The sequence below is a fragment of the Myotis daubentonii genome, chromosome 1 (assembly GCF_963259705.1).
Source record: "Myotis daubentonii chromosome 1, mMyoDau2.1, whole genome shotgun sequence".
In the NCBI taxonomy this organism is placed as follows: Eukaryota; Metazoa; Chordata; class Mammalia; order Chiroptera; family Vespertilionidae; genus Myotis; species Myotis daubentonii.
Genome location: NC_081840.1, coordinates 8,078,244 through 8,106,191, shown reverse-complemented (window position 1 = coordinate 8,106,191; position 27,948 = coordinate 8,078,244). Strand labels below are relative to the sequence as shown.

General features: G+C 53.3%; 1 protein-coding gene and 1 pseudogene across 4 annotated transcripts in view; one reads left to right on the top strand and one right to left on the bottom strand.

The window, feature by feature from the left end:
• The window catches only part of ITPK1 (inositol-tetrakisphosphate 1-kinase), a 133,303-nt gene extending 117,641 nt beyond the window's left edge, over positions 1 to 15,662 (bottom strand). For 3 of the 4 annotated variants that reach the window (XM_059687544.1, XM_059687565.1, XM_059687554.1), the window contains exons 1-2: positions 15,507 to 15,662; positions 14,799 to 15,029 (exon numbers count right to left, since the gene is read on the bottom strand). In XM_059687544.1, the coding sequence (XP_059543527.1) occupies positions 14,799 to 14,893 (95 nt within the window). In that variant the 5' untranslated portion in view covers positions 14,894 to 15,029; positions 15,507 to 15,662. The remainder of the gene's footprint in view (positions 1 to 14,798; positions 15,030 to 15,506) is intronic. The other variant, XM_059687575.1, reaches the window with a different exon arrangement.
• Positions 15,663 to 26,891: 11,229 nt separating this feature from the next.
• LOC132223263 (U2 spliceosomal RNA) lies at positions 26,892 to 27,050 on the top strand (annotated as a pseudogene).
• The last annotated feature ends 898 nt before the right edge of the window (positions 27,051 to 27,948 follow it).

Sequence of the window (27,948 nt, the reverse complement as noted above, 5' to 3'; positions counted from 1 at the left end):
GCCGTCGAATGAACCAGGCTCAGGTTTATCCGCACAAGGGACCCAGCCTTGGGCTCCAACTTGTTGGAGGCACTTCACTCCCCTCTGGGGAACAGTGCCCTGGCCCTGGAGACTGTGGGCAAACCCTCAGGCTGGCAGAAGGCACCCACCTCCCCCTGGCTGCCCAACAGCCACCCCACTGTCTTCAGGGAACAGTTCCAACTTCCTGCGTGGGGATCCCCTTGCCCACACCCAGATCCTGTGGTAGGGAACGGGCACTCCCAGCCCCAGCCACTGGTTCAGGGCCAGGCGTGTGGTTCGGGCTGATCAATCAGGGACAATCAGAATGAATCCTGGGCCCTGGGGGGCCTGCGCCTGAGATGGAGCCAAACTGCCAAGGTCTGACTCCCAGCTCAGCCAACCACTAAATGTGTGTGACTCTTGGGGGCAAGTTATTTGACCCCTATGTGCCTCCTTCAGTTAGAAAACAGGGGCACTAAATGCCCCACCCGACAGACTGTAACGTACATCAAATGAGATAACACACAGGAACTCTCAGCATGGGTCTGGCTCGGAATAAAGGTCAGTTGTGAGGGCTCACCTTGCACCACGTGGCCAGGAAGGCAGGGAGCCCAAGCCCAGGTCCTGAGGACATGGACTGAGCCCCCGAATCTCCTGTACCTGGAGCCTGGACCTCCACTTTCAGGAGCCCCTTTACCACGGAGCCCAGCGGGCCCTGAGTTTCTGTCGGAACCTATACAACCTGTGACTTGTAGGAATCAGCCTTACATTGCTTTTCTACTCACATCATTAAGTTCAGCCTGACAACTCTCCACCTCTGTCAGCTGACTGAGAGAAACCAGAGGACATGGCTGCCCCATGGTGGCCTCCCCTCCGGCAATGGGGACAGACTTGGAGGCACATGGCCCCATCCACAGGTCTCAGGGGAGTCCAAGCACATTACTGGTGCAGAGGCACCCACAGAACTAAGGGCTCATGTTCCAAATGGCTGCCCACACACTCCCCCACCCTTCCCAGGGGAGCATCCCAAATGCAAGGAGTTTGCCCCTTCAGCATTCCCAGAAACGCTGGAGGAAAGACAGGACAGACCACCTGAGCCCATGGACCAAAATCGCTCATCCTGGCCAGCCAGGGGCAGGGTCTGCCAACCACGGCCCAGAAGAGAACATAACAGAACAGACACTGGCCTCGTATTTGATCTGAGGTTCCCTAGAGGCCAAAGGCGGAGCACTTGTGGGCGTGGGAGCTGAGGCCCAGCCTGTCAGGCAGTGCCATGGGTGCACAACCCAGCAGGGCCAGCTGCTCTGAGCTGCGCATCCTTGTCAGCTAAGACCCTCCGGCTCTCAGATCGTGGACCTCTGCACCTCACCGGCAGAGATTTATTCTGCCATCACCTGTAGACATGGCTGCGTGACTAAAGGTTGGGGGAGCGAGGGACAGCCCCCCTTCTCCCATCAGAGCCCCGATGACCCTCACAAGAAAGGAGGCTTGCCGAAACCGGTTTGGCTCAGTGGATAGAGCGTCGGCTTGTGGACTGAAAGGTCCCAGGTTCGATTCCGGTCAAGGGCATGTACCTGGGTTGTGGGCACCTCCCCAGTAGGAGATGTGCAGGAGGCAGCTGATCGATGTTTCTCTCTCATCGATGTTTCTAACTCTCTATCTCTCTCCCTTCCTCTCTGTAAAATATCAATAAAATATATTTTAAAAAAAAAAAGAAAGAAAGAAAGGAGGCTGTTTGCATGCTGAGCCTTTCCTATGGGCCCGACTCTCATCAAGGAGGAAATCGAGGCCCAGAGAAAGGAGCCAAAAGACACCCAGTCACCCATCCAGTCAGAGGCTGAGTTGGGGTTCAAATCCCGCCACTGACCAAGCCACACGCTGTCCACAGGACATCCCACAGAACCAGCACTGCCCTACCCAGGAGGCTTCTGGGACTACGTTCCTCGCTTGCCCATCTTCTTCCCAGATGTGAGGGCTACTCAAACACAAGCTCCTGGTAAACAGCTCCATGGCCGATTCCAGGCATGAGTTTCAGAGTTACCGTTTCCTGAGCACTTAGCAAGGGCCAGCGCTGTGCTAAGGACTCAAGCTGCCACAGCTCACCAATCTGCAACACCATCCTGCTGCAGGCTGGTCTGAAAATTCCCATTTCAGGTACAGAAACTAAAAGGCTCAGAGAGGTTAGTCACCAAAGTCATAGCCAGAATGCAGCCAGCACCCCCTTCTGAGGCTGAGGGTCAGCTCCCAAGCTTTTTAGGGTCTTTCCAAGAAGCTTGCAAGACCTTCTAGGCCTCTAGCGTCAACAGATCAAGCTCTCAGGTTCCCAAGCTGACCTCCAGGAAGGGACAGAAGAGTGGGCCATGCAGCCTCGTCCGCACCAACTCGATGAGGTGAGATTGGAGGACCCTGGGAATCGGACAGGCCGTCTGGAACAGAACGCTTCACAATGGGGCAGCCCAAACTCAGCACCCACAGGACGGGTGGCGACGCCGCTGAACGGTGGAGAGGTGCTGGGCAGAGTTATGGACGGCCTCCCCGCCTGGGTGGGTATCGACTGAGTCAGCACCTACATTTCCCGACTCTGGGCAAGAAAGGCATCCAAATGAAATTGAAAAGGGAAAGGAGAAAAGTTAACAACTAAGAAACACCGAAGACGGGCTGTTGAAGAAGTCAGATAAAAGGAAAGCCATCCTCTTGTCCTCTGCCTTCATTTACAAAGGGAAAAAACTGCCATGGTCAAGGGCTCGGCTGGAACAGACTGCTGTTCAAATCCCGCCCCCAGAGGAACCGGCCTTGAAACCCAGGGAAGGTCACGTACACTCTGAGCCTCAGTTTCCGTGTATGGACTGAGCCTCCCAGCACCGCGTCAGGCCAGCAGGTGAACTCGAGGAACAGGTATTTCCAGGGCTGAGCTGCGCTTGTAGCACTAAAATAATGCCTCTCAGGTACGACTTTGCCATCTCAAGCAAAGGCTGGAGCGTATTTTTGGAGGAGGATCCCCACCCGCTCCACGCCAGGGCAGCCACATCAGCCCCCCAAGGGAACAAAGCTCATACCTCACCGGCAGGGAAGCCTCCGTGAGGCCCAGAGGCTCAGGCCTGGACCTTCCTCCCATCCCACAGCAGCAAAGAACTGAGTGCCCAAGACTCCTTAAGCACAGGCCCTGGCGTGGCTGCGCCGGGTCAAGGTGAGGGCCGGTCAAGGTGAGGGCCGGGGGGGCTTGGGGGCCAATTCCGCAGGAAACAGAATCCCTTCCCAACAGGATCCTGAAGCTCCTGCCCAGACATGCCCATAGGGAGGTGGAAACATCTGATGGAATAGCCAGAATTCCTTTCTTTCCCAGAATCCCATAATGAATGTTAGGACTTTAAGAATAAAATCGTGTTCTGGCGGGGTAGCTCAGTTGGCTAGAGCATCGTTGCAGGTTCAGGGCACATACAAGAATCAACCAACGGCCCTAACCGGTTTGGCTCAGTGGATAGAGCGTCAGCCTGCGGACTGAAGGGTCCCATGTTCGATTCCAGTCAAGGGCACATGCCCGGGTTGTGGGCTCTATCTCCAGTAGGGGGCATGCAGGAGGCAGCCAATCAATGATTCTCTCTCATCATTGATGTTTCTCTCCCTCTCCCTTCCTCTCTGAAATAAATAAAAACATGTTTTTTTAAAAAGAATCAACCAATGAATGCATAAATAGGTGAAACAACCAATTGATGTTTCTCTTTCTCTCCCCCTCCCACCCCCCCACCCCCCGCCTTCCTCTCTTTGTCTAAAGTCAATAAATTTTATTAAAAAAGAAAAAAGATGGGGCAGGGGGTGTGGTAGAAGGGGTCAATGGGGGGAAAAGGGACATAAGTGACACTTTCAACAATAAAGTTTTTTTTAAAGAAGGAATAACATCTTAAAGCAAAGAAGCTTTAGTGTCAAATCCAAGCTGTCCCACCTACTCGCCCTACAACATGGGACTAACTCTGCATCTTTTTTCTGGGCCTTTGATTTCCCACCTGTAACACAGACTGGGCTGTAAAAAAGAAATCCCACCCAGAGAGAAACCAACAGTCCCACAGCAATGACATTCTTCACGGAGATGCCCACGAGCCCAGGGTCCTCGAGGGCAGGAGCTGCCCTTCTAGAACCAGTATCCAGAGACTCACAAACGCCCACACGCGTGCCAATGTGCCCCCCTGCTCTCCTCTCCAAACGCACCCCCTCCCCTGCCCCAGCCCCCTGGGAGCACAGAAGAGCATCCACACTACCTGCACCCTTGTGCACTGCAGGGTGGAGCCTTTGTGGCCTCAGGCAGTTTCTGGAGCTAGAGGGGACCCTGCAGCGCTCACTGGGTCCCCACAACCCAAGCGTGAATGGCATGCAGCAGACACTAAATAATACATGTCGTGAGACTGCACCAAGGAACACGAGGGGGCTTTTTACAGGAGATGGCTCGACATTGCGGGGGACATGGGGGGGAAGCCAGGGAGAGGGGGCAGCCCAGGAACCTGCACTAGGACCGGTGCCCCAGGGTGGGGACCGGATGTTTCCTCGCCTCCACACCCCAGTCCTCCACTGCAGGATAGAAACAGGGTGAGGCAGAAATGAAAGTGAAACTCCCACGGGGCGTCCTCCCTGTGCCCACCTACCTCCTCCCGGTCCTCCCAGAGGCAGTGAGCTGGGATGCTGGGCATGTCCTAGTCACCCCTGCTGGAGGACCCCCGCACCAGGAAAGGACAGAAGGAGGCAGGGAGGCCACCAGTCTGTGTGGACTGGGGCTCCCATCAAAAACATGTCGAAGTCCCAGGCCCCAGCTTGGTGGGTAGGCCCTGGGAGATGGCCCCCTGGGGGAAGAGGGACATCCTACCATTTACTAAGCACCTGCCCTACTCACCTGCCCCAGAGGTGAGTGTACTTCACTCACGCTACAGATGGAGGAGCAGAGGCTGGGGAGACGGAAGGGCTTCCCAGTCATTCACAGACAGCTAGGCAAGTCCTGGGCTCCAAGTTCACTGCCATGCCACCACCCACCACCCCTCTGGGCCCAAAACTGCATGCAGAGGAGGCTCAGAAAAATGCCTGATTTTCTTCTGGGTATCAAGACAGTAGTGCCCAGATGTTAAGTTCAGGAGGCAGCCTGACTGGGTGGAAACAGCATGGTTGCAGGCATCTACCAGCCCCGAGGGTAAGTCCCAGCTCTGCTATCACACTGTGTGACCAGAAAGTCATCTCACCCCTCCCTGAAGCTCAGTGTTCTCATCCAGCTTGGAGGGTAGGTTCCCATCTGCTATAGGGCCTGGCCTTCACTGCGCCCTGAAGTCTGGTCAACCACTGATGTAGGAGTGAGCAGAGGGGCATCTCAGCACAGCCCTTCTGAAGCATCGAGGGCCGTCTGGACGTGCCAAGCCCTGCTTCAGGGCTCAGGCTCCAGGAGCCAAGCACGCAGGTGCGGAGGGGAGCCACTGGATTGCAGAGCAAGCTGCAGAGATCACCCTCTCCCAGCTGGGGCCTGACAATCATCGCCGCACCAGGCCAGTCCCCAGGAATGTCTCCTGTGCAAACCCAGCTCCTGTCCAGACTCTGGATCCACCTTTAAATGCATCCCAGTGCAAACCAGCAGCCAGAGGCAATACATTTTTTAAAGGGGAAAGAGGATTGCCCGTTTAAAGGGTAGTGAGCACAGGCGGAGCTGTGCAGCCCTCCTGGGACTGCTGCCCTGCCCGGCTCCTGTGAGGGGGCTCAGAGGCAGCAGCTGGCGAGTGCTCTAGGAAACTGGAGGAATCTCATCCCACACAAGGGCTCCCACAGACAAGACTGGGGCCAACCAGCCTGGGACCGGTTACATCCCAAATGCCCTTCTGGCGAGTCCCTGTCCCCCAGAGCTCCGGAGTAAGGAGTCCACATTAGCCTGTTTAACTTGTTGTTAAGCATGCCTGCCAGTTTTGGGTAATGACAGTTTCGGTTTCCCAGAGGACTCCTGAGGGCATGTATTAAAAAGAGACTCCCAGCCCAGCCCAATTGGTGCGGCTCAGTGGTTGAGTGTCAACCTATGAACCAGGAGGTCATGGAACCCGGTCAGGGCACATGCTTGGGTTGTGGGCTCGATCTCCAGTAGGGGGCATACAGGAGGCAGCCAATCAATGATTCTCTCTTATCATTGATGTTTCTATCTCCCTCTCCCTTCCTCTCTCTGAAATCAATAAAAACACTTTAAAAAAAAAAAAAGAGAGAGAGAGAGAGACCCCCAGACCTTGCCCTGGAGAGTTTCACGGGGAAGAGGAGACACAGGGATGTGTGGTTTTCACTGGTGCCCAGGTGCTTCCTTCGTGGAACAAGTTGGGCAAAAACTGACCAAGAAAAAGGTGAATGGCTATTGGAGAACAGCATCCGGTGTGGCTTCCATCCAGGGCCCTTGGCCACCTGAGGCCTAACCTGAGCCCTGGGAAAATTCATGGCCCAGGGTCTCCAAGGGCCAGAGGATCCCCACCCATCCCCCCGCCCCAGGCCCTCAAGGCCCAGAACTGCTCATTCTTGACAGCAAAGGCTGGACTGGACCAGACCCGAGTGGGGCATTTGGCCTCCTGTCCTGGGCCCCATGGTACAGCTGCAGCCTCCGGTGGAGGACCATCCCAGGGCCACCCACCTGGCCCCTCACAGTGTCAGGGAACAAGGCTACAAGGACACCCTGCTGCCCCGCTGACCACGTGTCTAACATGGAGACCAGCCCGCCTTCCCGGGAAGGCTGCCCTAGGTCCCACAGAACCCAGGGCTGTGTGAGAGGCAGGCCAGGCCATGTGGCCTCTAAGCAGCTGACGCCACCTGCCCTGTTGTTCATGAGCCTCTAGAGCAGCGGTTCTCAACCTGTGGGTCGCAACCCCTTTGGCGGTCAAACGACCCTTTCACAGGGGTCGTCTAAGACCATCCTGCATATCAGATATTTACATGACGATTCATAACAGTAGGAACATGACAGTTATGAAGTAACAACAAAAATAATTTTTTGGTTGGGTCACAACATGAGGAACTGTATTTCAAGGGCCAGAAGGTTGAGAACCACTGCTCTAGAGGATGGACTCTCAGACCCCCTCATTAATGTCACCCCCGCAGAGAGGCTGCAGCCACCCCTGCCTCAGCGCTCTCCTGTCTGCAGGCTTCCTTGCCGCATTTCAAATGTATCTGTACGGGTTTACCTTCATCTCCTTACCATACATCTCCTTACCATACATCTAGGTGCACAAGGCGAAACCAGCACCAGCACAGAGCTGTCAGGGTGGCCGGTCAGGGTTTGCTGAGTGAATAAAAGACTAAAGGAATGAAGCCACTGAGCTACTTCCTGGCCTGAGACACACCACCTCACCCCCATCCATCTCCCCTCACCCCCCCCCCCCCATCCATCTCCCTCATCCCTGGGGTTTCCTTCCTGGCACAGAGCACTCCAGAGTCACAAGTGGCTTTTGGCTGAGCCACCAGGACATGCACAGGCTTCCAAACCTCACCAGTCAGTTCCTTCGTTCACTAACAGGAAGCCTCTTGAGCTCCTACTATGTGCACTGGTAAACACACTGGGGTTTCAGCAGCGAATAAAACTGCCGAAGTCTCTCCCTTTATGGAACCAACTTTTCAAAGAGACAGACAGAGACACACCATGAGCAAGTCCAATAGAGAGAAAGAACCAGCCAGCAGCCGGGGTCCCTGGAGCTGAAGATTCTGAGAGGGGGAAAGGGTCTCCCAGAAGCCATCTTTGGGAGGGACTTAGCCCTGTGTCCCCGGATTCCAGGGGCTGTGGGGCGCCCTAGAAGAATCTACCTGGTTGGGCTCCAGGAACACCAAGAGCAGTTAACAGGGTGGGACAGTTTCTGGCCACCAAGGGTGGGCACCCAGCACCCAGGAACCTGTGGGGGAGGGGAGACAGGAGCTTAGGGGTCCCTCATGGGAATGTTTCTCCAATCTCCACAGCCGATGACATATCTACTCCCTGAGCTAAAAGTAGGGGTGGGGGCATCCCCAGGGGCTGGCATAATCCTCAGCCTGGCACCATGACTGGCCTACAGAATCCACCCATGAGGCCCAGTGAGGGAGGCACAGACCACAGGGCAGCTGCTTTCTGAGGGTGGCGTGGCGCCGGCAAGACAAAGCACCAGGTGGGATCCAAACAGCCCAACGGGAGTGGCCTGGCCGCTCCAACAGGCACCTTGTTCACAGTCCCGGGGAGCTGGGGGGGGGGGGGGGTGGCTATTTGAAAGGAGGCTCAGCAGGCGGCGGGAAGGGGTAATCGTCTTGGAGCTGCCACACCCCCTGAGTGACCTTGAACAAGCCACCCCACCCTGTTGAGCCTGGGTTTCCCTATCAGAATCCAACCATCACTCTCCCTCAGCAAGGCCACACACAACCACGCAGGCTTCCCAAAGACCAGCGGAAGGGGAAAGACTGGAAGGGGGACGCAGGCACCAAGGGGAGAGGGTTTAAGATGATGCCTGTGCCAGGGAAGGAGTAGGTACACAGCTCCAGAATGATTTGCTTTCTAAAATGAATCTTACTTTTTCGAAGGAGGTACTAGAACATTCCTTAAAAAAAAAGCTAGTGTACCAGCTGAATTCAAAACACGAGTAGGAACAAAAGTCCTATTTACATCAGACTGTTCAGGCGTTACTCTCATGAGGCACTTCACTGAGCACTGACTGAATGCCCCAAACCTGCTAAATCATGTGGGAGAAATAACCAGTAGGGGCAGGATGGCCAGATGGTTAGGAATGGGCCCCAGCCTGCGTGCAGGTGAGCCCAGCTCTGCCCAGTGCCTGCCTAATGCATTCAGCCCCACAACGTGAACTCAATCTCACCATCATGAGAGAAATGCAAATCAAAAGTATCCTTCCTCACCCTGGCTGGTGTGGCTCAGTGGGTTGGGCGTTGTCCCAGGCACCAAAAGGTTGCTGGTTTGATTCCCAGTCAGGGCACATGCCCAAGTTGAAGGCTCAATCCCCAGCGGGGAGCATGAAGAAGGCAGCCAACTGATGTTTCTCTCTCATCAACGTTCTATCTCTCTTGTCCTCTCCCTTTCTCTCTCTCTAAAAATAAAAATAAAATAAAAACAATGCTGTCCAGTCCTGTCTCAGTGGTTAGAGTATTGGCCCCTACACTGAAGGGCACGGGTTCGATTCCCAATCAAGAGCACGCTGTCGCTCTCTCTCCCACCCCGTCCTCCCGTCCTCCCTCCCTCTCCCCCGCATCCCTCCTTTCCACTCTCTAAAAATCAATGTCCTCAGGTGAGGCTACATTGTCCACTGCGCGGGGCAGGCTGTGAGTATCAGCACTCACTCACCTGACAGCAAGCACCCAGGAGGCAATGGGACAGGCACTCACTGGCCTCACACTGTCTGTACATGCAGAAGACAACCACAGGACAAGAAGCATGGTCCAGCCCTAGCCGGGTTGGCTCAGTGGATAGAGCGTCAGCCTGCAGACTGAAGGGTCCCAGGTTCGATTCCAGTCAAGGACACATGCCCAGGTTGCTGGTTCAATCCCCAGTGAGGGGCGTGCAGGAGGCAGCCGATCAATGATTCTCATCATTGATGTGTCTATCTCTCTCTCTCTCTCCCTCTCCCTTCCTCTCTGAAATCAATTAAAAAAAATACCTTAAAAAAAAGCACTTCAAAAAAAAGAAAAGAAATATGGTCCATCGTTTTAAGAGCTGGACCCCACAGCCATTAAAGAAGTAAGACAAATAACACAGAACTGTTTCCAGATGAAGCAGCCATGTGCGGTTTCTCTAAGTCATGATGTTCTGTGACACAAACAGAATGGTGTGCATGCAGAGACCTTCATACATGTGTGTCCCTTTGTGTGGACAGCACACTTATGACAGGGACTGCCAAGAGCCAGGTCCCTGAGTGATCGGAATCGAGGAGAAGGAAACTGACTTCTCACTGTGTACTTGGAGTCCTTTGATTTTCTCTTGACATGTGCATGTATTAATATTCAAAGTGATAAAGAAAACAGTAACTGTTAGCTGATAATAATAACGTGAGTGCTCATGGGGACTCTTGGCATTTTCAGGAACGCCAACACAAACTCTTCTTGAATCCTCAAAATGAAAGTAGCATCTTGCATTATCTAATTTTCTCTAGTTCCCCATCTATTAAACAGGTGAGGACAGCACCCCTGCTTCCAGGGGGCTGGAAGATTCAGAGGGGTCTCGTCTGAAAGCAGAAGACACGGGGGTAGCCCCTCCTTAACCGTGCCTGCTGGGCCCGCACACCCGTACCGCCCACACCCAGCAGGATGATCAGTTAGCATCCATATGGACTTCAGGGTCGCTCACACGCTGCCCAAACCAAGAACACTAAGTCTACAAATGCCAGCGACCCTGGAATAGAGGCCTCCATGGGCAGAAGCCCATTCACCCGCTCCCCCAGGTCACCAACAACAGAAAACGGACAGCAGCAAGCACCGTTTACAGAGGTCCGGGCATCCCACATGCCCGCACTGACCCCTTTAATGCACACGACATCCCCAGACTAAGTACTGTTATCATCCTCAGTTTACAGAAGAAACCGAGGCACCAAGGGGTTAAGTCACATGCCCAGGGCTGCAGGTGGAGCCAGGCCTGGGGCCCAGGCAGGCTCATCAACAGACAACAGTGTCTACCCAGTTCCCTCCGGGAGCTGGGAGCTGTGGAACGTGTTTATCTGCAAGGCTGCGTTATGACAGTCCCCATGCATTGCTGCAAAGGAAACCTAAGTCCTCCTCCCACCCCACACCCCCTCAATGATGCCAAGGCCAGACAGTAAGACAAACAGACCTGCATCATTTAATCCTGGAAAAGATCCGCCTTCCTCCCTCCCCCCTAAGAATCTCCCGGAAGCATTCCAGCTAAGAACGGTAAGCCATCCCCCATCCCAGCAGAAAGGGACCTTGTGACAACCCCTTGTGAAGGAATGCAGGCCCTGAGGGGAAGGGACACTGGCACCCCAAGCTCCCTGGGGTGCCTCCCAGGTGGGTTACTGTTAACACCACACTCAGGCTCCAGGAGGGCAGGGGCTCCATCCCACTGCCCCCACCCACTGCCTCGGTGAACTCAAGCCACAACAGAGTGCCGGCCACATTCCTTCTGGGGAGCTGTACGAAGGGTCCCCGTGGGAAAGCCGGCATCAATAACATGGTTTGAGGTGCACCAGAAACATTTATTTCCTGCGAGCTAGTCAGCTCAGCTGCCTCCGAGTTCCTCCAGGACGAGGACCTCATAGACGTCAGCTTTTGGAGCCTCCAGGAGGCCCAGGCTAACCTGGGCAGAGAAGAGACACACCAGGAAGCCACGTTCTCAGGTGCAGAGCCCTCACGACTGGGCTCAGGGAAGCCCACCTGGCTGTACAAAGTCCCTGACACTCCCCGAGCCTCAGTTTCCTCCCCCCTCCATCCCTGGGCTGCTGGGATTCAGGTGAAGTGAGATAAGGAAGCTGGAAGGACCACATTAAAGTCGGCGAATATTACAGCACAGACGGGCCAAGGTTCACCCACATTTTACACCGCAATGCTCCATAAAGTCACGTGCCCTTTCACCAACCCGTGCAACACAGCTTCCGCCACGGGACACAGAAGAGTGGGAAGGCGAGAAGGCGCTGGAGGAGAGACGGAAAACACAGGAGCCAGCATTTCCAATGGGGCACCGTGGAGATCTAAAACCAAAATCACCAGCAATTCCAACCAACAGCTCTACTTCTTTGCTGTCCCTCTGCAGGCCCTCTGGGCATGCTGACAACCCACAGAGTGGGTGTGAGGAAGCAGCAAGCTGCTCCTGAGTTAGGGGGAAGAGGGTGGAAGAGAACAAACCAGGTCCCCAGGGAGGGGGGAAGAACCAGCAGAGGCACAGGAGCACACAGCTTCACCGAAAGCAAGCTGAGTCAAAGGCCCATCCATCTGCTGACTTGTCAGAGGGCCCGCCCATCAAGGGGCAGCGAGGGTGGGCCCTTACGTTTACCTAAGGTGTCCCAGCAGGACCAGCACCAAACGCCTACTGATGCCATCCATGTGCGACGCCCCCTCGGAGAAGAGGCATTACACCTGCCAAGGGCACGACTCAGCCTTGCCAGGAAGGGTCCCCAGGACAAAATGGCAGTCTCCGGACGCCTGTGAAAATGACCAGGACAGTAACTCCTCCCTACTGCCGGAGGGGCCCAAAGAGAACGGGCTGGCTTTCTGCGTGGGCCTCAAGGTCACCAGGTTGGATCCACTCTAGAAGTTAAAGGAAAGAAGAAAGGTATGGAACCGGCCGCTCCCTCATGCCTGTTTCCCCATCTGTAAAACAAAGGGCTGGATGAGACGCTCTCCAACATCCCTTTCTGCTCAGAGATTTTTACAAGGCCTGACGTTCAACTAAACAACCCATCCCGGTCTGTTCGGGTCAGCCTCTCCGGCGCTGACGCTGCCCCAAACATTCAGAGCAGAGCCCCAGTCATTTGCAAAGATCTCCGGACTTTTTCACTGGGCAAGTCACAGACAATTCATCATCCATCAAAACAGGAGCGCTGTACCCCCAGATCGTGAATGTCCATCCACATCACCGTGGGACCACTAAACTCTCACCAGCACCCCCACCAAACACAACAGCAGCCAAGAACTCCGCCACCCTCTCCAGGGTGAGAGCATTTTGCACCCAGTTTAGAAATGTGGCCGCCAGGGGGCGCTGCTCTGAAAATAATAAAGGCGAGAAGGGGGGGGGGAACTATTTTTGATGTTTTCTTTTCCTTCTTAAGCTTCAATGACGAAATATCTAAAGGGTAGCTAATGAAAGCACAAAGCAGCCTGAGATTCTAGAATGGCCTAGACCAGTGGTCGGCAAACTGGGGCTGGCGAGCCACATGCAGCTCGGGAGCCGCAGTTTGCCGACCACTGGCCTAGACTCTTTCTTCTCCCCAAAGACATTATTGTGGCCAAAAGGCAACTCAACTTTAAGGGCAACACCCCTTCCAGAGAAATTAACACTCCACAATGGATTTCCCCCAGAAGGGTCGACATCATAGCTTGCCCTGAACCCCCTGTTTAAAGGCAAGGGGTCCACGGGAAGGAAAAGCCAATAACCTGCAAGTCTAAAAGGAGGACCTAGCCGCGGGCCTCGGCTAGAACTGTTTTATGAGAGCCTCCTAATTACTGAGCAAAATATACCAACCAGATGACAAGCCTCCTGGCTTAGCTGCAGACATGGGAGGACACAAATACCGCCAGACCGCAGGCAAAAGGGTGCAAGGTCTTAACTGGGATTTCCCAAGTTTTAGATGACTGCAGGGGGAGCTCCGGCACCTCACACAGAAGGGCGCTTCAGGAACACATCAACAGGGCTGCTCCACACCTCACCAGTGCCTAGAGCACATTTTGCTGTCCCACAGGTACAACGTTCAAGTGCCCTTTTCTAGCGTTCCCGAAGTCCTCAGACCCATTCTCAAAACCCTGACTTCCAGTTCCTCCTGATCTCCTTCTGTATTCAGCATGTCCTACTGACCCTGGAAAGCCTGCTCGCTCCCGGGGAAGCAGGGCCTGAACAGGGAAGCCAACTCCATCCCCAGACCCAGGATGCAGACCCAGGAGCTGCTTGGGCTATGAAAAAGGGCGCCCCTCTGGCTGCTGGGAGAAGAGCGCCTGCAGGGCGCTGGCCTGGGGCAAAGGAGCACCAGGCCCTTGGGACAGGCATGAGGGGCACAGAGGCGCTGGGAGCCCCGCTAGCTCTGACTGGCCACTCGCTCCCCGTATCAGGAGGTAAGAAATCATACTTGTTCCATTCTTCATGATGTCTGGGCACCCAGCAGGGATGAAGATGCAAGTAGGGCCCATGTTCAAGAATCAGATCTATCAACTGGAGACACTGCATAACAAAAGGTTTCCACCTACAGTTTGCAAAAGGCTTTCGGAGCGGAATTATCTTATATCTTAGGCTTTCTCGGAGAACGGGATTCCACTCTCAGCTCCTCAAAGGCAAAGCTACCAACGTGTGGCAAGGTGAGGCACACCTGCCCCCAACACTGATGTTTCTGTAAGGGACTGAGAATGCCATCTTGTTAAAACACTTGAGTCTCCACCACTGAGCACCAGCATTGAGGGTTGGGGGGGGGGGGGGGGACAAGTAGAGGAGGGCCATCCTCTGCCACATGCATTTACCCAGCACCTCAGCACCAGCCACTCCCTAGTTCTGGGACCCCCGGCCTGGTACCACGGTACCCCACCTCTCTGCGGATGGATCCCCCTTCTCAGACACGTGGCCCGGAATCAGCACCCGGCCCATTCTCCGGGCTGGTGCGAGGCTCTATTAAATGAGACAGCAGATCACCGCAAACGTGCCGAGTACCACCGCCCGCTTCACATCGGCTTATCCTGGTGGCGGGCAATGTCAGCTTCACGAGCCGCACTCGCGGGGCACACAGTAGGTGGCCCGCAAACATGCGAACACGGGGTGCCCTTCTCCACGAAGAGAAGGGAACGGAACGGCAGAAGAAAAGCAGTCCCGTCCAAAGTAACCTCCAGCCACGGGCAGAGCTCGGACTCCCTGATGTCCCGGGTCCCTCCACCACGTTAGCCGCGCTCCCACCAGCCCCGGGCGGCCGGAGGCGTCCCCGCCCGGGTCACAGTGCACCTGAGAGCCCGGGTCGGTGCCGCCCCCGCTCACCCTGGGCCACCGCTTCCCTCGAACACAACCGGCGGCCGCCACAGCCGCCCGGCTCCTCGGGCTCCGTGTCCCCCGTGCACGGTTCGTGTGGCTCTCACCTCCCACGGAGCCGCCGGGGCAGAGCCGGGAACCCCCGGGCGCCGGAGCCCCGCTCCCTCCTTACCTGCACAGCTCGGCGAAGGCCTGGAAATTGAGCTTCTTGATCTTCTTCTCGCTCAGCCAGTAGCCCACTCTCTTCCCCTTCAGAAAGGTCTGCATCTTCCTCCGCGGGCGGGGAGCTCGGGTCCGGAGGAAATGGCCCACAGGCCGAGTCTGGCGGCCAGCGCGCGCCGCGAGCGTGCGGGCACCTCCTCCCGGCGGCGGGGACGCGGAACGCGGCTCCGGGCGCGCAGTCCTGCCGGGAGGGGCGGGCCGGGGCGGGCCGGGGCGGGGCGGCGCCCGGGCGGGGGAGCGGCGCTCAGCGCGGCCGGCCACTGGCTGCCGCCGCGCCGGGCCCGCCCCCGCCGCCTCCCGCGGGGCTCGCCGGCGCGCAAGTTCGCGAGCGCCGCTGCGGGGCCGGCCCGGAGGAGCCAGGAGAGGCCCCGCTCGCCGGCGCCGCCCCGCCCCGCCCGCCGCCCCGCGGCCACCTCGGGCCGAGCGACCCGCCCTCCGGCGACGGCCACGGAGGACCGGCCCGCACCCGGGCTCCTGGCCGCCCCGAGGCCCGCCTCCCTCCCGCCTCTCCAACCCCCCGCCCCCGCCCCTCCGAGCTCGGGCGGCGCAGACGGCCGTTCCGAGCCGGGCGCGTGCCCCTCCCCGCACGCTGGGACCCGGCAGGGCGCACGCGGCCGCCCGCAGCCTCCCGCGGCCTCGCCCCGCCCTCGGTCCTCACCCGCCGCCGCCACGCCCCGCTCGTCCTGGTCCTCGTCTTCGCGGGCACCGACCGAGCCTGGCCCCGCCGCCGCCGCCGCCGCCGCGCTGACCCGGCCGGCCGCCCGCTGGACCCGCGGGCGGAGGAAGCGCGGCCGCGCCGGCCGCCAGGGGGCAGTGCCGCCCGCCACCTCTTAAAGGCGCCGCGCCTTCCCCGCCTGGGAATGTGCTTGTTTGTGCCCCAGCTCTGGCTGTGGAGCTTGGGGAGAGCGCGGCCTGGATTTGGGGCGGCCCTGGCCAAGTGGTTTTACTTTTTAAAACGGCGATGTGGGCATTTTCTGCCTGTCCTCGGGGAGCGAGCGAGGCACCGAGTTTCATTCATCAAAAGCATTTCTGTGCCCCCGGCAGCATGCAGCCCCTCCCCCAGGGGCATGCATCGGAACCGCAGCGGGCTGTGGGAGATGCAGGCGTTCAGTGAGATCATCCCTTCCCTCGAGGACAGACCCAGGCCCAGGATCGTCACCCTGCGGCGGGCACAGGAACACCCACGGGCCTTCTGAGGCTTAGGATGTTGACTCACCCTCTGGGTGTCCCCGTCAACTGTCAACTGAGGGAAGGGACGGGACTAGAAGCATCGAGGATAAAGGGCAGAACACTCAGTAGACCCTTTGGGGGTGCAAGCCAGCGGCAGCCTCAGCGCCCTTGATTCACAACCCCAGCCTACCCTGCCCAAGCCCTAGTGACCTGCCTTCTCGTAATGTAATCACAACCTTTCCCCTGGTTTTCCAAGTTAAAACTAGGTGAGGCTTTCCACTCGGGGCCTGGAGGAGTAAGCAGACCTGTCCTCTGCCTCCATCTCTCCGCTGGACCGCGCACGTGCTGTGTGACCTTGCAGCCACTCAGCCTCTCTGAGCATCAGACCTCCCACCTACCTCCCAATAAGCCCTGCCTCATGAGAACACTTCAAACTGCAGCAGGAAACACAAAATAGAAAAAAAGGATAATAATTATAAAACAAATCTAAAAAGAAAAGAAAGCTGCAACGGAGCTTTAGCTATGAGGTCTAAACTGTATGGTGTTATGGGGGTGTGGGGCACAGGGAAAGCAGAGTAGAGATGTCTCTCATTGTAATAGTGCCCCTGGCAGGTGGAAGTGCTCAGTACCAGGGACTGAATAAGCGAATGTCAGGTAAGCCCCCCCAGGGGGTCCCTGGCCTCTCACACACAAAAGATGCAAAGGTGGCACTGGACAGTTTTCCTCAGTGGCTAGAGCGTCGGCCTGTGCACTGCAGTGTGGCAGGTTCGATTCCGGTCTCGGGCACGTGCCTTAGTTGCAGGTTCGGCCGGCCCGTCAGGATGTATGCAGGAGGCAACCAATTGATGTGTGTCTCTCACATTGATGTTTCTCTCAGTGTGTCTCTCCCCCTCCCTTTCATTCTCTAAAAGAAAAAAGAAGAAATCAATGGGAAAATGAAATAAAAATTTTAAACCTCAATGGGGAAAAAAATCCTCTGTTGAGGATTAACAAACAAACAAAAAAAAGATGCAAAAGTGGGAAACTCCAAACAGGAACCTAAAGAAGAGATGTCCACATTCCCCCTGGGAGGCAGGTGAACCGTTCAGGGGATTCAGCCGGCAAGCCCACGGCCGAGGGAGAGGATGCCGGAGCTGGGAGAGGAACTGTGGTGGAGGACCCTGTGGGAGGAAGGACTTTGCCAAGGGGCAGAAGTGGGGCACCTGGAAAGCCCTCCTAACCCTAGTCCTCCTCCTAGGAGAGAAGGAGGCTTTGGCAGGTGAGACAATGTCATGATTGAGAATTCAGTCCTCAGATTCAGCTGATGGACTTGAATTCCAGCTGTGTGACTTTGAACAAATGCCTTAACCTCTCTGGACCTTACTTGCCTCATCTGAGCCCCACAGGATGGTGTCTATTAGTAGGAGAAAACTGAAGTAAATCGTGATATCCCCGTTCTGCACCAGTTTGGCACAAGTAGTTAAATGGGCTGGTTCAAGATGTAGCCAGATGGGTATGACCCGATATCTGAGTGACTGTGGGCAAGGTAGTAAAATGTCTGAACCTTGGTTTTGTAATCTATTAAATGGAAGTGACTCTCAAGCCTAGTTCATAAGATTGTTGAGAAGTTAAAATGAGTGTGAATTCATCAAGGACTTTGAACTTGTAAAGGACTATACATTTGTGACGGAACTCAATTCATAAAGGGCTATATCAGGCATGCCTTATGAGTGGTAGTCACTGCTGTGCTGTTACTATTACATCAGCCATACAATGGACCCACCTTTAAAATAATATCTGTTCATTCATTCACTACATACGTATGAAGCACCTACTATGTGCCAGGCACTGGGATACAGCAATGATGAAAACTGCAAAACCTCGGTCCTCCGGGAACTTATATTCCCATGGAGCCGTGGATGAAAAGGGGGGTTTTATGGAAAGTAATCTCAAGGTTGATCTGATCAGAAATCCCTACCTGGGCCGGTCATGGTAGGTAGTCATATCCCAGGTGTGCAACTGCAGTGACAGGTTAAGCTCTGCCTTAAGGAAGCCCAGTCCATTGTTTCTGTGCATCTAGGTGAACACACCTTTGAAATTACTCTTTTCAGGTCCCTCCTTCTAAAGCCTGACCCCCTTCGAGGGAGCACAGAATCTTAACCACCCTATGACCCCACCCCTGCCTTGCTTCCTCCCACCTTCCTGCAATCTTCCTTACCTCTCCCCTGAATTCCAAATGCGTACAAGAAGCTGCAAACTCATTTCTTGAAAGCATTTTTCTCATTCTGTTGAGATCTTGCTTCCAGATGTGTCCTCTGTTTAACTAGTCCTTCACCAAGCTGAACATGAATTTGAATTTTTTTCAAATTCATCTTTTTAAAATAGCATTTTCCAACAAAACCAAATTAGCATGATCATACATTGAAACATTAAAAACAGCTCCATACTGTCATCTAAACCTCCGTATTTAAGTACCCAAATTGCCTCTAAAACTTTACAAGTGGTTTGGCCCAACCAGGGTCCACACCCACACCGAGACCTGCACTGTCCCTGGCGGTGCCTCCTGGGCCCTTCTGACCGGTGTCCCCTGTGAGAGAGACTCAGTGGGTTGTCCTACAGGAGGGCTAGCCTTCGGGGTTGCTCCGGTTGCTTCCTCGTGGTGTCATTAAGCTTGTTCCTCTTTCTCTGCATTTCTTGGAAACTGGAAGTTAGATCTAAAGTCTTGATTAGATTCAACTTCAAAGTTTTGGGCTGAAGGATGTTATAGATAATGTTATGTGTCCTGGAAAATACATCAGGTCTGGTTGTGCTAAGATTTTTACATATGTACCCACCCACATGACCACCACCTGAATCCAGACAGAGAATGTTCCTAGCTCCCTAGCTCCCCCGCTGGCCCCCCCACCCATATAGTAGCCCCCACACAAAGGAAACCTCTATTCTGACTTTTATCACAGAGGTGAGTTTTGCCTGTTTCTATACTTCATAGAGCTGGAATTTTATAAGAAGAACTCTTTGGCCCTCGCTGGTTTGGCTCAGTGGATAGAGTATCAGCCTGTGGACCCAAGGGTCCTGGGTTCGATTCTGGTCAAGGGCACGTACCTCAGTTGCAGGCTTCTCCCCAGCCCGGGTCCTGGTCAGGGCACATGCAGGAGGCAACCAATCGATGTGTTTCTCTTACATCAATATTTCTCTCTGTCCTTCCCTCTCTCTTCCACTCTCTCTAAAAATCAAAGGGGAAATATCCTCAGGTGAGGATTTAAAAAATAAAAAGAAGAAGAGAACTCTTTGGCTCAGTATTATCAGTGCGATTGTTAGGGGCAGAAATAGAATAGTAGAGACTAGCTATAGTTGTAAGAAATATTAATCATGCTCTGTTAGCCCATGATTGTTTTGTCCTGATTAAAGGAAGCATATTCTGATCTGGCCGGGAATTGTATGCCTCAGGACCTGGGAGTTAACCCTGGAATCCCGTCCACTCTCCTTATCCAGGAGCTGCCTATCAGCACGGAAAGACTGGAGTCGGCCCTTTGCAACCGGCCCCCTTCCCCGCCCCCCCGCCCCCGCCCCCGCCCCCGCCTGCATTGCCTGTAATATGTAACCATTTACCCACTCTTATTCCTTTTACCTACTTCCCCATATAATCTTTGTCCTTCTAGCCAGTATAAGCAGCTGGCTTATGGGAGGGGTGCAGAGCAGATTTTCTTGGTTGACCTGCCCTACCATGCTGCCAGCAGTATTGGAATAAATGCTCTTATATGATTCTACTCCTTCTCTGCTTACTTGGCTCAAGAAATGACAGGCAGCCCAGACAACCATTCGTTGTTTGGTTTCAAGATGCAAACGTATTGTTTGTCGTGTGTATCAAGGTTTCTCCCCATTATTGTCTTAGTTCATTAGATGAATAAGCTTAGACCGCCTTTGGTTTTAACACCAATTGATAATCTTGCCTGAATTCATGATTTCCTTGGAGGTTGTGAAACTGATCAGACTATCTAAAGTAGCTGTTATCCCTAGAAGAAGTGGGATAGAAGAGATTTTATTTTAAAGATTTTTTTAAAATTGATTTTTAGAGAGAGAGGAAAGGAGAGGGAGAGAGAGAGAAACATCAATGTGAGAGCAACATAGATTGGCTGCCTCCTTCAAGCCCCTACTGGGGATCAAACCTGCAACCTAGGTATCTGCCCTGACCAGGAATCGAACCAGCAACCTTTTGGTGCACAGAACAATGCCCAACCAACTGAGCCACACAGGCCAGCGCTAGATTTAGTGGGAGGGAGATGATTCCATTCAAGAAACGTTCATTAGCGTATACACAGTGACTAAGCCCCTGAACCAGGTTTTCAACAAACTCCTTAACCCACTGCTATCAGGATTTCTGCAGCCATCCTGCAAAAAAAGGGTGTGTGCTCCCCATTTTACCAGCTGAGGACACCAGTGGGTGAAATGCCCGGCTGGAGGTCGCATGGCGATGGCCAAGTGCGGCCTGGCCCCTCAGGCTGGGCCTTCCCACCATTCCGTTTCCGTGGGAAGAGACAACGAAGGGTTGAGGACAGTAACGCTCTTCTTGAGACCTCCAGAGGAAAGAAGGAAGGAAATGCTCAGAAGAGGCAGTGCAATCGAGTTTCGAAATGCAGCTAGCTGCAGCAACGTGCCCTTTGCACAGGCCAGTAAACCAAGGCAGAGGGCAGAAGTCAGCAGCAGCCGGTTCTGCTTGTGGCCTGAGCAAGACCAAGCTCCCAGGACGACCCGACCAGAGCCTCGGTGGGCAATGCTAGCGCTCTGCTCACACCATTGCATTCATTCCCAAGCAGAAGCAGTGACGAAGCACTGAGCAGGCCTGTGCGTGGGGACCTGTCTCCACGTCAGCCCCTTCTATATCCGTTCTCCTTCCGAAGCCTGGGAAACGTCCTTCTCAAAGCCATCAGTTCCCTCCATTCCAGACATGTAGCGACATTCCTTCAGTCCTCTGTGGCACTTAGAAAACATAGCTATTGACTAACTATATTAAGGAATGCCATCCACATCCCCCCCCCCCCCCCCGGCAGCCCATGAGCCCCAGGGAGCGTCACCCGCTGGGGTCATGGGGAAAGAGGCCCCTGGTGGCCTCTCAGGCCCTGAGTTGATTTTCCTGGCACAGTCTGACCCTCTGGGCTGTGCCAGACCAGAAGTGCAGAGGGACTCGCTTTATGAGAACCCTAAATTTAAAAAGAGAAGAAACAACAAGCTCACAGCACATGGGCCTCAGCACCCTTGGGTCTAAATGCTTCCAAGCACACTTCCAAGCACACGCTCTGTGTGCTTGTGCAGCTTAAATGAGCGCACGTGTCACTTGGAAGTGTAGGCTCTGATTGGGGTGGGGGGCCCTGCATTTCTAGCGGGCAGTGCCCATTGCTGCTGCTGCCCAGGCCGCTCTGAGCCGAGAGATACTAAGAACTCCAATAACACTCTAGATCGGTGGTTCCCTGGCTGAACATTAGAATCTCTGAAGAGCTTTTTTTTGCCTTTTTTTTTTTTTTTTGCCTTTTTTTTTTCTTTAATCCTCACCCAGGGATATTTTTCCACTGATTTTTAGAGAGAGTGGAAGAAAGAGGGAAAGACAGAGAGAACTACCGATCTGAGAGAAACACACCTATTGGTTGCCTCCTGCACGAGCCCTGACCAGGACTCGGCCTGGGGAGGAGCCGGCAACCAAAATACATGCCCTTGACCAGAATCAAACCCAGGACCCTTCAGTCTGCAGGCCGACGTGCTATCCACTGAGCCAAACCGGCTAGGGCTCACTGAAGAGCTTTTGAAAACAAATACCTCTGTTGGTGCCCCAACTCATACCAATGGTTGAGGATTCTTAGGAGGAAGGAGGAAATATTGGACACAGAAAATAAACAAGAGTGGCGCTTTGCACACACCGGTGATGATGATGTGCAATGAAAGAGAGTGCAATTTTTAAATTCCTCTGCCTCTAAAGTCAACATAAATAAATGCAAGAAATAAAACAGTCTTCCCGGCCCTGGTTTGTGTGGCTCCGTTGGTTGAGAGTTGTCCTGTGCACAGAAAGGTCTCCGGTTCGCTTCCCGGTCAGGGCATATGCCCAGGTTGGAAGTTCGGTTCCTGGTAGGGGGCATGCAGGAGGCAGCCAACCAATGATTCTCATCCTTTCTAATGGATAGTTCTATTTTTCTCTCCCTCTCCCTTCCTCTCTCTAAAATCAATAAAAACATATATTTTTTTAAAAAGTTGTGGTGACTCTAAGACCCTGGAGGGCCAGCTCTGTGTGTTTCTCAACTCCATGTTCCAACTGCTCAGAATTTTTGTTTTTAATTGATGAGAGAGAGAGAGAGGGAGACATCAATTTGTTTTTCCACTTATTTATGCATTCATTGTATGTGCCCTGGTTGTTCCTTATATGTGCCCTGACTGGGGATCAAACCCATAACTTTGGTATATCCGGACAATGCTCTAACCAACTGAGCTACCTAGCCAGGGCCAAGAGGCACTTATTAAATACTGGAGGCCCGGTGCACAAAATTTGTGCACGTGTAGGGTCGCTAGGCCTGGCCGGCAATCAGGGCCTCTCTTTGGGGTGACCAGCTGGGCGATTGGGGGGTCCCTGCTGGCACCTGCCTTGGCCTGCCTGGCACTGCCTGCTCACTAGCCAGCCCCACCCACCACCATTGCCATTAATCACCTCCTTCTGCAGGGCAACCGGCAGGGCGATCAGGGGGCCCCCACTGGCACCTGCCTTGGCTAGCCTGGGGCCTGTGGGCTGGGGGCAGCTCCTGTGTTGAGTGCCTGTCGCCTGGTGGTCAGTGCACATCACAGCGACCGGTTGTTCCACCATTCGGTCAATTTGCATATTCGTCTTTTGTTATAAAGGATTATTTTTATACCTGGGGAGAAAGTGAAGTTTCTGGGTGATTTTTCAATTTTTTTGTGTGTGTTTTAAAGATACAATTAATACACACCCATTAAAGGGTTTTTAGGAAAAAAAGAAACTAGGCAAGAAAAAATTACCTAACAATCACAGTATTCATTTTCTTCCAGTGTCTGTTCTATAAATAGGTAACAAGTTTTAATTTTAATGTTATATCCTGCTTTCCCCCATCTCATCATCATACCTCAAGTATCCTTTATGCTGTAATAGTCTTAATAATCATTAGTTTTAATGACAGCCTACCATCTTGCCTGACGATGGCCCATCGGCTCACTTAACTAGTCCCCTGCACCTGGACAGAATTATTCTCCAGTTTTCCATCTTATTGTGAGGACTCAGCAGTTTGCTTGCAGCACTGCCACCTAAGTGTTAGCAATCGTTCCAGATACAGCTACCTACGTCTGACTAGAGAGAGAGCCGCTATTCCAGGTAGTGCTGAATGATGTCTTTATTCCCCAAAGTTACTTAGGATTTTGTTCTTGCCAATGACTCCTCAGAGAGTCATTTGGGGGGAGCGGTATCCAACTCCCTCAGTAACAGAATCTCAGCGGTGTTTCCCAAGGGCTGAAACTGACTTCAACCTCCCTCCCAGCTTTGTAAATGGTGATACCCACTCAGCAGCAGCCATTTCAGTTTCGCTTGCTTTTAGTACAAACGGGGCTGAGTTTTCAGGGGAAATGACAGAGTAAGATGCCCCGAATCACCCACCAGCGCTGTCCTTCCTTGACAGTTGCTCACGGCCTTTAAAGACCCGGGTGGGCCCCCTGCGGTTTGCCATATTACATGCAGCCCCAAAAGTTGCCAGATTGAGCAAATAGAAATAAATACAGGAAGCCAGTTTGATTGGAATCTCTGATAAACAATGACTAACTTTTATTTTAGCATAAGTACATCCTAAATGAGCTGTGGGGTATACGTCAACTTTTTATTTTTAAATCTTTTTTTTTAAGTATCACTGTTTTGTTTTTATTGATTTTAGAGAAAGAGGAAGGAAAGAGAGAGAGAGAGAGAGAAACATTGAAGTGAGAATGTGAGAGTGAGATGTGAGAACCATCAATTGGTTTCCTCCCTCACAACCAGGGATGGAACCTGAAACCTGGGTATGTGCCCTGACTGGGAATCGAACCCACAACCTTTCAGTGTACCGGACAATGCTCCAATCAACTGAGCCATACGAGCCAGGGCTATACTTAGACTTTTAAAAAAGTATCCGTTGTTTATGGGAGAGAGTGCCTGAATCCACCATTTGAAGCCACGTCAGTGTGAATGTGACCTGTATCTGCCACCTGGGGTCAGCCGTCCTCTTCTCCGGGAGTGGGACGCCGGTGCTGACCGGATGCCAAGGGTACAATCTCCATTAGGAAACCTGGGTATGTCCTAGAGGAGCTAGGGTTGTTTGTTTTGTGGGGTGAAGATTTTGCCTGATTACATTAGTGGGTAAAGGTTTGTTTTCTTTGGGGAGAGCCAGAAATATCCAGGCCGCCTGGCCCCAGAACGGTCGGTGGGATAGGTCCGAGCAGCTTCCTCCACGTCATCCCTGAGGAAAGCCCTGCAAGGATTTTCAGTGGGAAAAGAGCGCACCTGAGCCTTAAGAAGGGGACAGCGGGGGGCCGTGGGGTGGGGGTGGGTCAAGCTGAAGGTGCCGTCAGGGACCGTCCGGCATCTTGGTGTGGAAGGACAGACTCGAGGCCTGCTGGGAGCTCCCTGGACAAGGTTCCTGACTGGTCTGCTCATTGAAAGCAGCTCGCCTGGCACCCATAGCCTGACCTCCAGAAAGTTCTTCTGTCTTTTGTGCTCCATCTCCCATTCCCTCGGGGTAGAATCAGACCTTTCTAACTTCTTTTTTTTAATATTTTTTTATTTATTTCAGAGAGGAAGGGAGAGGGAGAGACAGAAACATCAACGATGAGAGAGAATCAATCATTAATCAGCTGCCTCCTACTGGGGATCAAGCCCACAACCCGGGCGTGTGCCCTTGGCCGGAATCAAACCCAGGACCCTTCAGTCCACAGACTGACGCTCTATCCACTGAGCCAAACAGGCTAGGGCGAATTCTCTTCTCTTGAAGTAGACAGCAGTATGTCTGTAAGCAGCAATATGTCTATTTATGTGGCCTCTGCTCATATTAGCTTTTTTGACTGGTTCTAGTCCTTCATTTCATAGATAAGGGGGCTGAGGCTCAGGGAGCTGCTCAAGTCACACAGCGAGTTGGTGGCAGACCATCCCGGGAACCCAGTCTCTGGCTCCAGGAGGTATCGGAGGGGTGTATCGGCTGGTGAACAGTGAGTGCCTGGTATTCAAAACCCAGGCCCTGTCCTTGGTGCGTGCATGACACTGAGAATGTTTCTTTAGCCTCTCTACTGAGCCTCGTTTCCTCATCTGTAAAATGGGGATTACGCTATCACCTCACTCACTCAAGGGATTTCCCAGAGGATCAAAAGAGATGATCCGTAAGCACTCCTTGTCCCAGGGCTGGGCATGCCGCCTGAATGTCACTAACGGTTGTCATTGTAAGAGTTGCTTCAAATGCGATTTGAGCAAAAAGTAAAACAAAACAAACAAACAAAAACCGGGTGGTGGAGGTCACCCTGGTTCAAAATCTCAATGTTGTACAAAGTTGGGAGTTGGATGTGAGTCAACTTTGACTTTCAAATCTTGCTTCCCCTTCTAGATGATTCTGAACACACTGTAATGCTGGGTCCAGGGGTATAAACCAGGCCAATCCTGGCCACCACTCACTCACCCCTCCCACACTGAGGGCCCACATGTTCTAGGGGTTGAGGACCCATCATGGAACCTCCAAAGCTCTGCCCGCCCCACCCCCCACCCCCCTACCCCCCCTCCCCCGCTCCTGCAGCTCACACAAGTCTGAACACAAGCAATACACAGCAACAACGCAGACTACAAGGTCTGGGAAAGCGGGGTGCTGAGAAGAAAAATAAACCGAGGGCTCTGTGACATTTTCGCCCTGGACGTTAGCGCCACCTAGAGGACACTTTAAATTTGCGGGGCCTTTTTCTAGATGCATTGATTTGGGGCACGCCTAACGTGTAGCGGGCAGGTGTCGTGGACACGGGACATCTTTTTTTTTTTTTTTTAATATATTTTATTGATTTTTTACAGAGAGGAAGGGAGAGAGATAGAGAGTTAGAAACATCGATGAGAGAGAAACACTGATCAGCTGCCTCCTGCACATCTCCCACTGGGGATGTGCCCGCAACCCAGGTACATGCCCTTGACCAGAATCGAACCTGGGACCTTCCAGTCCGCAGGCCGACGCTCTATCCACTGAGCCAAACCGGTTTCGGCGACACGGGACATCTTGCAATACACAAGACAGATGAAGGGACGAGGGTCTGAAGACTGACGCCCTCGTGCAGCCTGGAATGTCCCAGCAGACATCCATGCAGGTGAGAAACCTGCTTATAATGATATGAGCCTGGAACCTAACTTGGTTTTATAATCAAACACAAGGTATTTTGTACACAGATTTATCTCTTATCTCTCACTGCATTTTCAGGAATTCAAGAGCTATGTACACAGAAAGAAAGTTATACTTAGTTTGCTTTGGGACTGCACCAAAGAGTTGTTTACTGTTTTAGGGAATGACACCTTTGAGAAATTTGAGTCAATACAGCCCATCTTTGTTACCGTCACATTTATAGTAACTCTAGGGTTAAATGCAGACAGCTGCCAGAAGATTTATATGTTAAAATATGTACTAAATTGCTAAACATTAATTTTCTTTTCTTTTTTATTGATTTCAGAGAAGAAGGAGAGGGAGAGAGAGATAAAAAACATCAATGATGACAGAGAATCACCGATTGGCTGCCTCCTACACACTCCTCCCTGCCTTGGGGATCAAGCCCGCAACCCTGGCATGTGCCCTGACCAGGAATTGAAACTGTGACCTCCTGGTTCATAGGTCGGACTCAACCACTGAGCCACGCCAGCTGGGCTATTTCTCTTTTAAATTTCGTAAGTACCTGCTATCTGATTCGTCCTCTGCCAGAGGACAATGTATTCCATGGATTTTTGGAGCAGGGAGGTGGACTAGGAGCTTGCTCCACTCCATGCATCGACCCGGCATTGCACTGCTTCTGAGACGGTGCACCCCGCTCCCTGGGGAAGTAAAGAATGAATGAATGAATGAATAATGAATGAATAAAATGTAATACAGCTTGTTGATTTTTTCAAAGGATGAGCTTAGGTAGGTTTTATTGTCTGTGAATTGATGTCATGCTTGTAAAATGTTATAAAAGGGGGTTTGCCCATTCGGCTCAGTGAGTAGAATGTCAGCCCACAGATTGAAGGGTCCCGCATTCTATTCTGGTCAAAGGCCACCTCCCTCGATTGCAGGCTCCATCCCCGGCCCTGGTCGGGGCTCGTGTGGGAGGCAACCAAGCGATGTGTCTCCCTCACACCGAGGAGCAGAGGTCCTACAGGAGGAAGGAAGGAGCCAGGGACATATGTAGGGAAGAGTGCTCCAGGCAGAGGGACAGGGAGGGTAGAGACATCCAGTGGAGAGGGAGGCCAGGGAAAGGCGCCCCCGGGCCTTGTCAGCCTGGCAAAGGCCTCAGGCCGACTCTGGCCCCACCCCGGGGTCTGAGCTGAGGATTCAGGGTTGAGCCATCAATCAGGACAAGCGCGTCCTGTCTCTGGGGTCAGGACCAAGCAGGGAGGAGTGGAATCTGACCTTCTCCCCCTTTTTAAAGCTCCCCGTGGCTTCCCGAAGGAGAGCAGCGAGGAGGCCCTGCAGTGGCCCAGCTGTGACCGTGGCCTGGGGTGGGCGAGGAGGCAAGAGCTGTCAGACATGTGATGTATTTTGAAGGTGAAACCCACAGGATTTGCTGATGTAAGTCTAATTAAACACACACACACACACACACACACACACACACACACACACTCACATACAAAGCAATCAAGGACTTGACCCTCCAAGAAAGGGTGACAGAGGGAGACGACTGGCGCGCCCACGTGGGGTATTCGGGTTTCTAGTTAGATTAAATCTGAG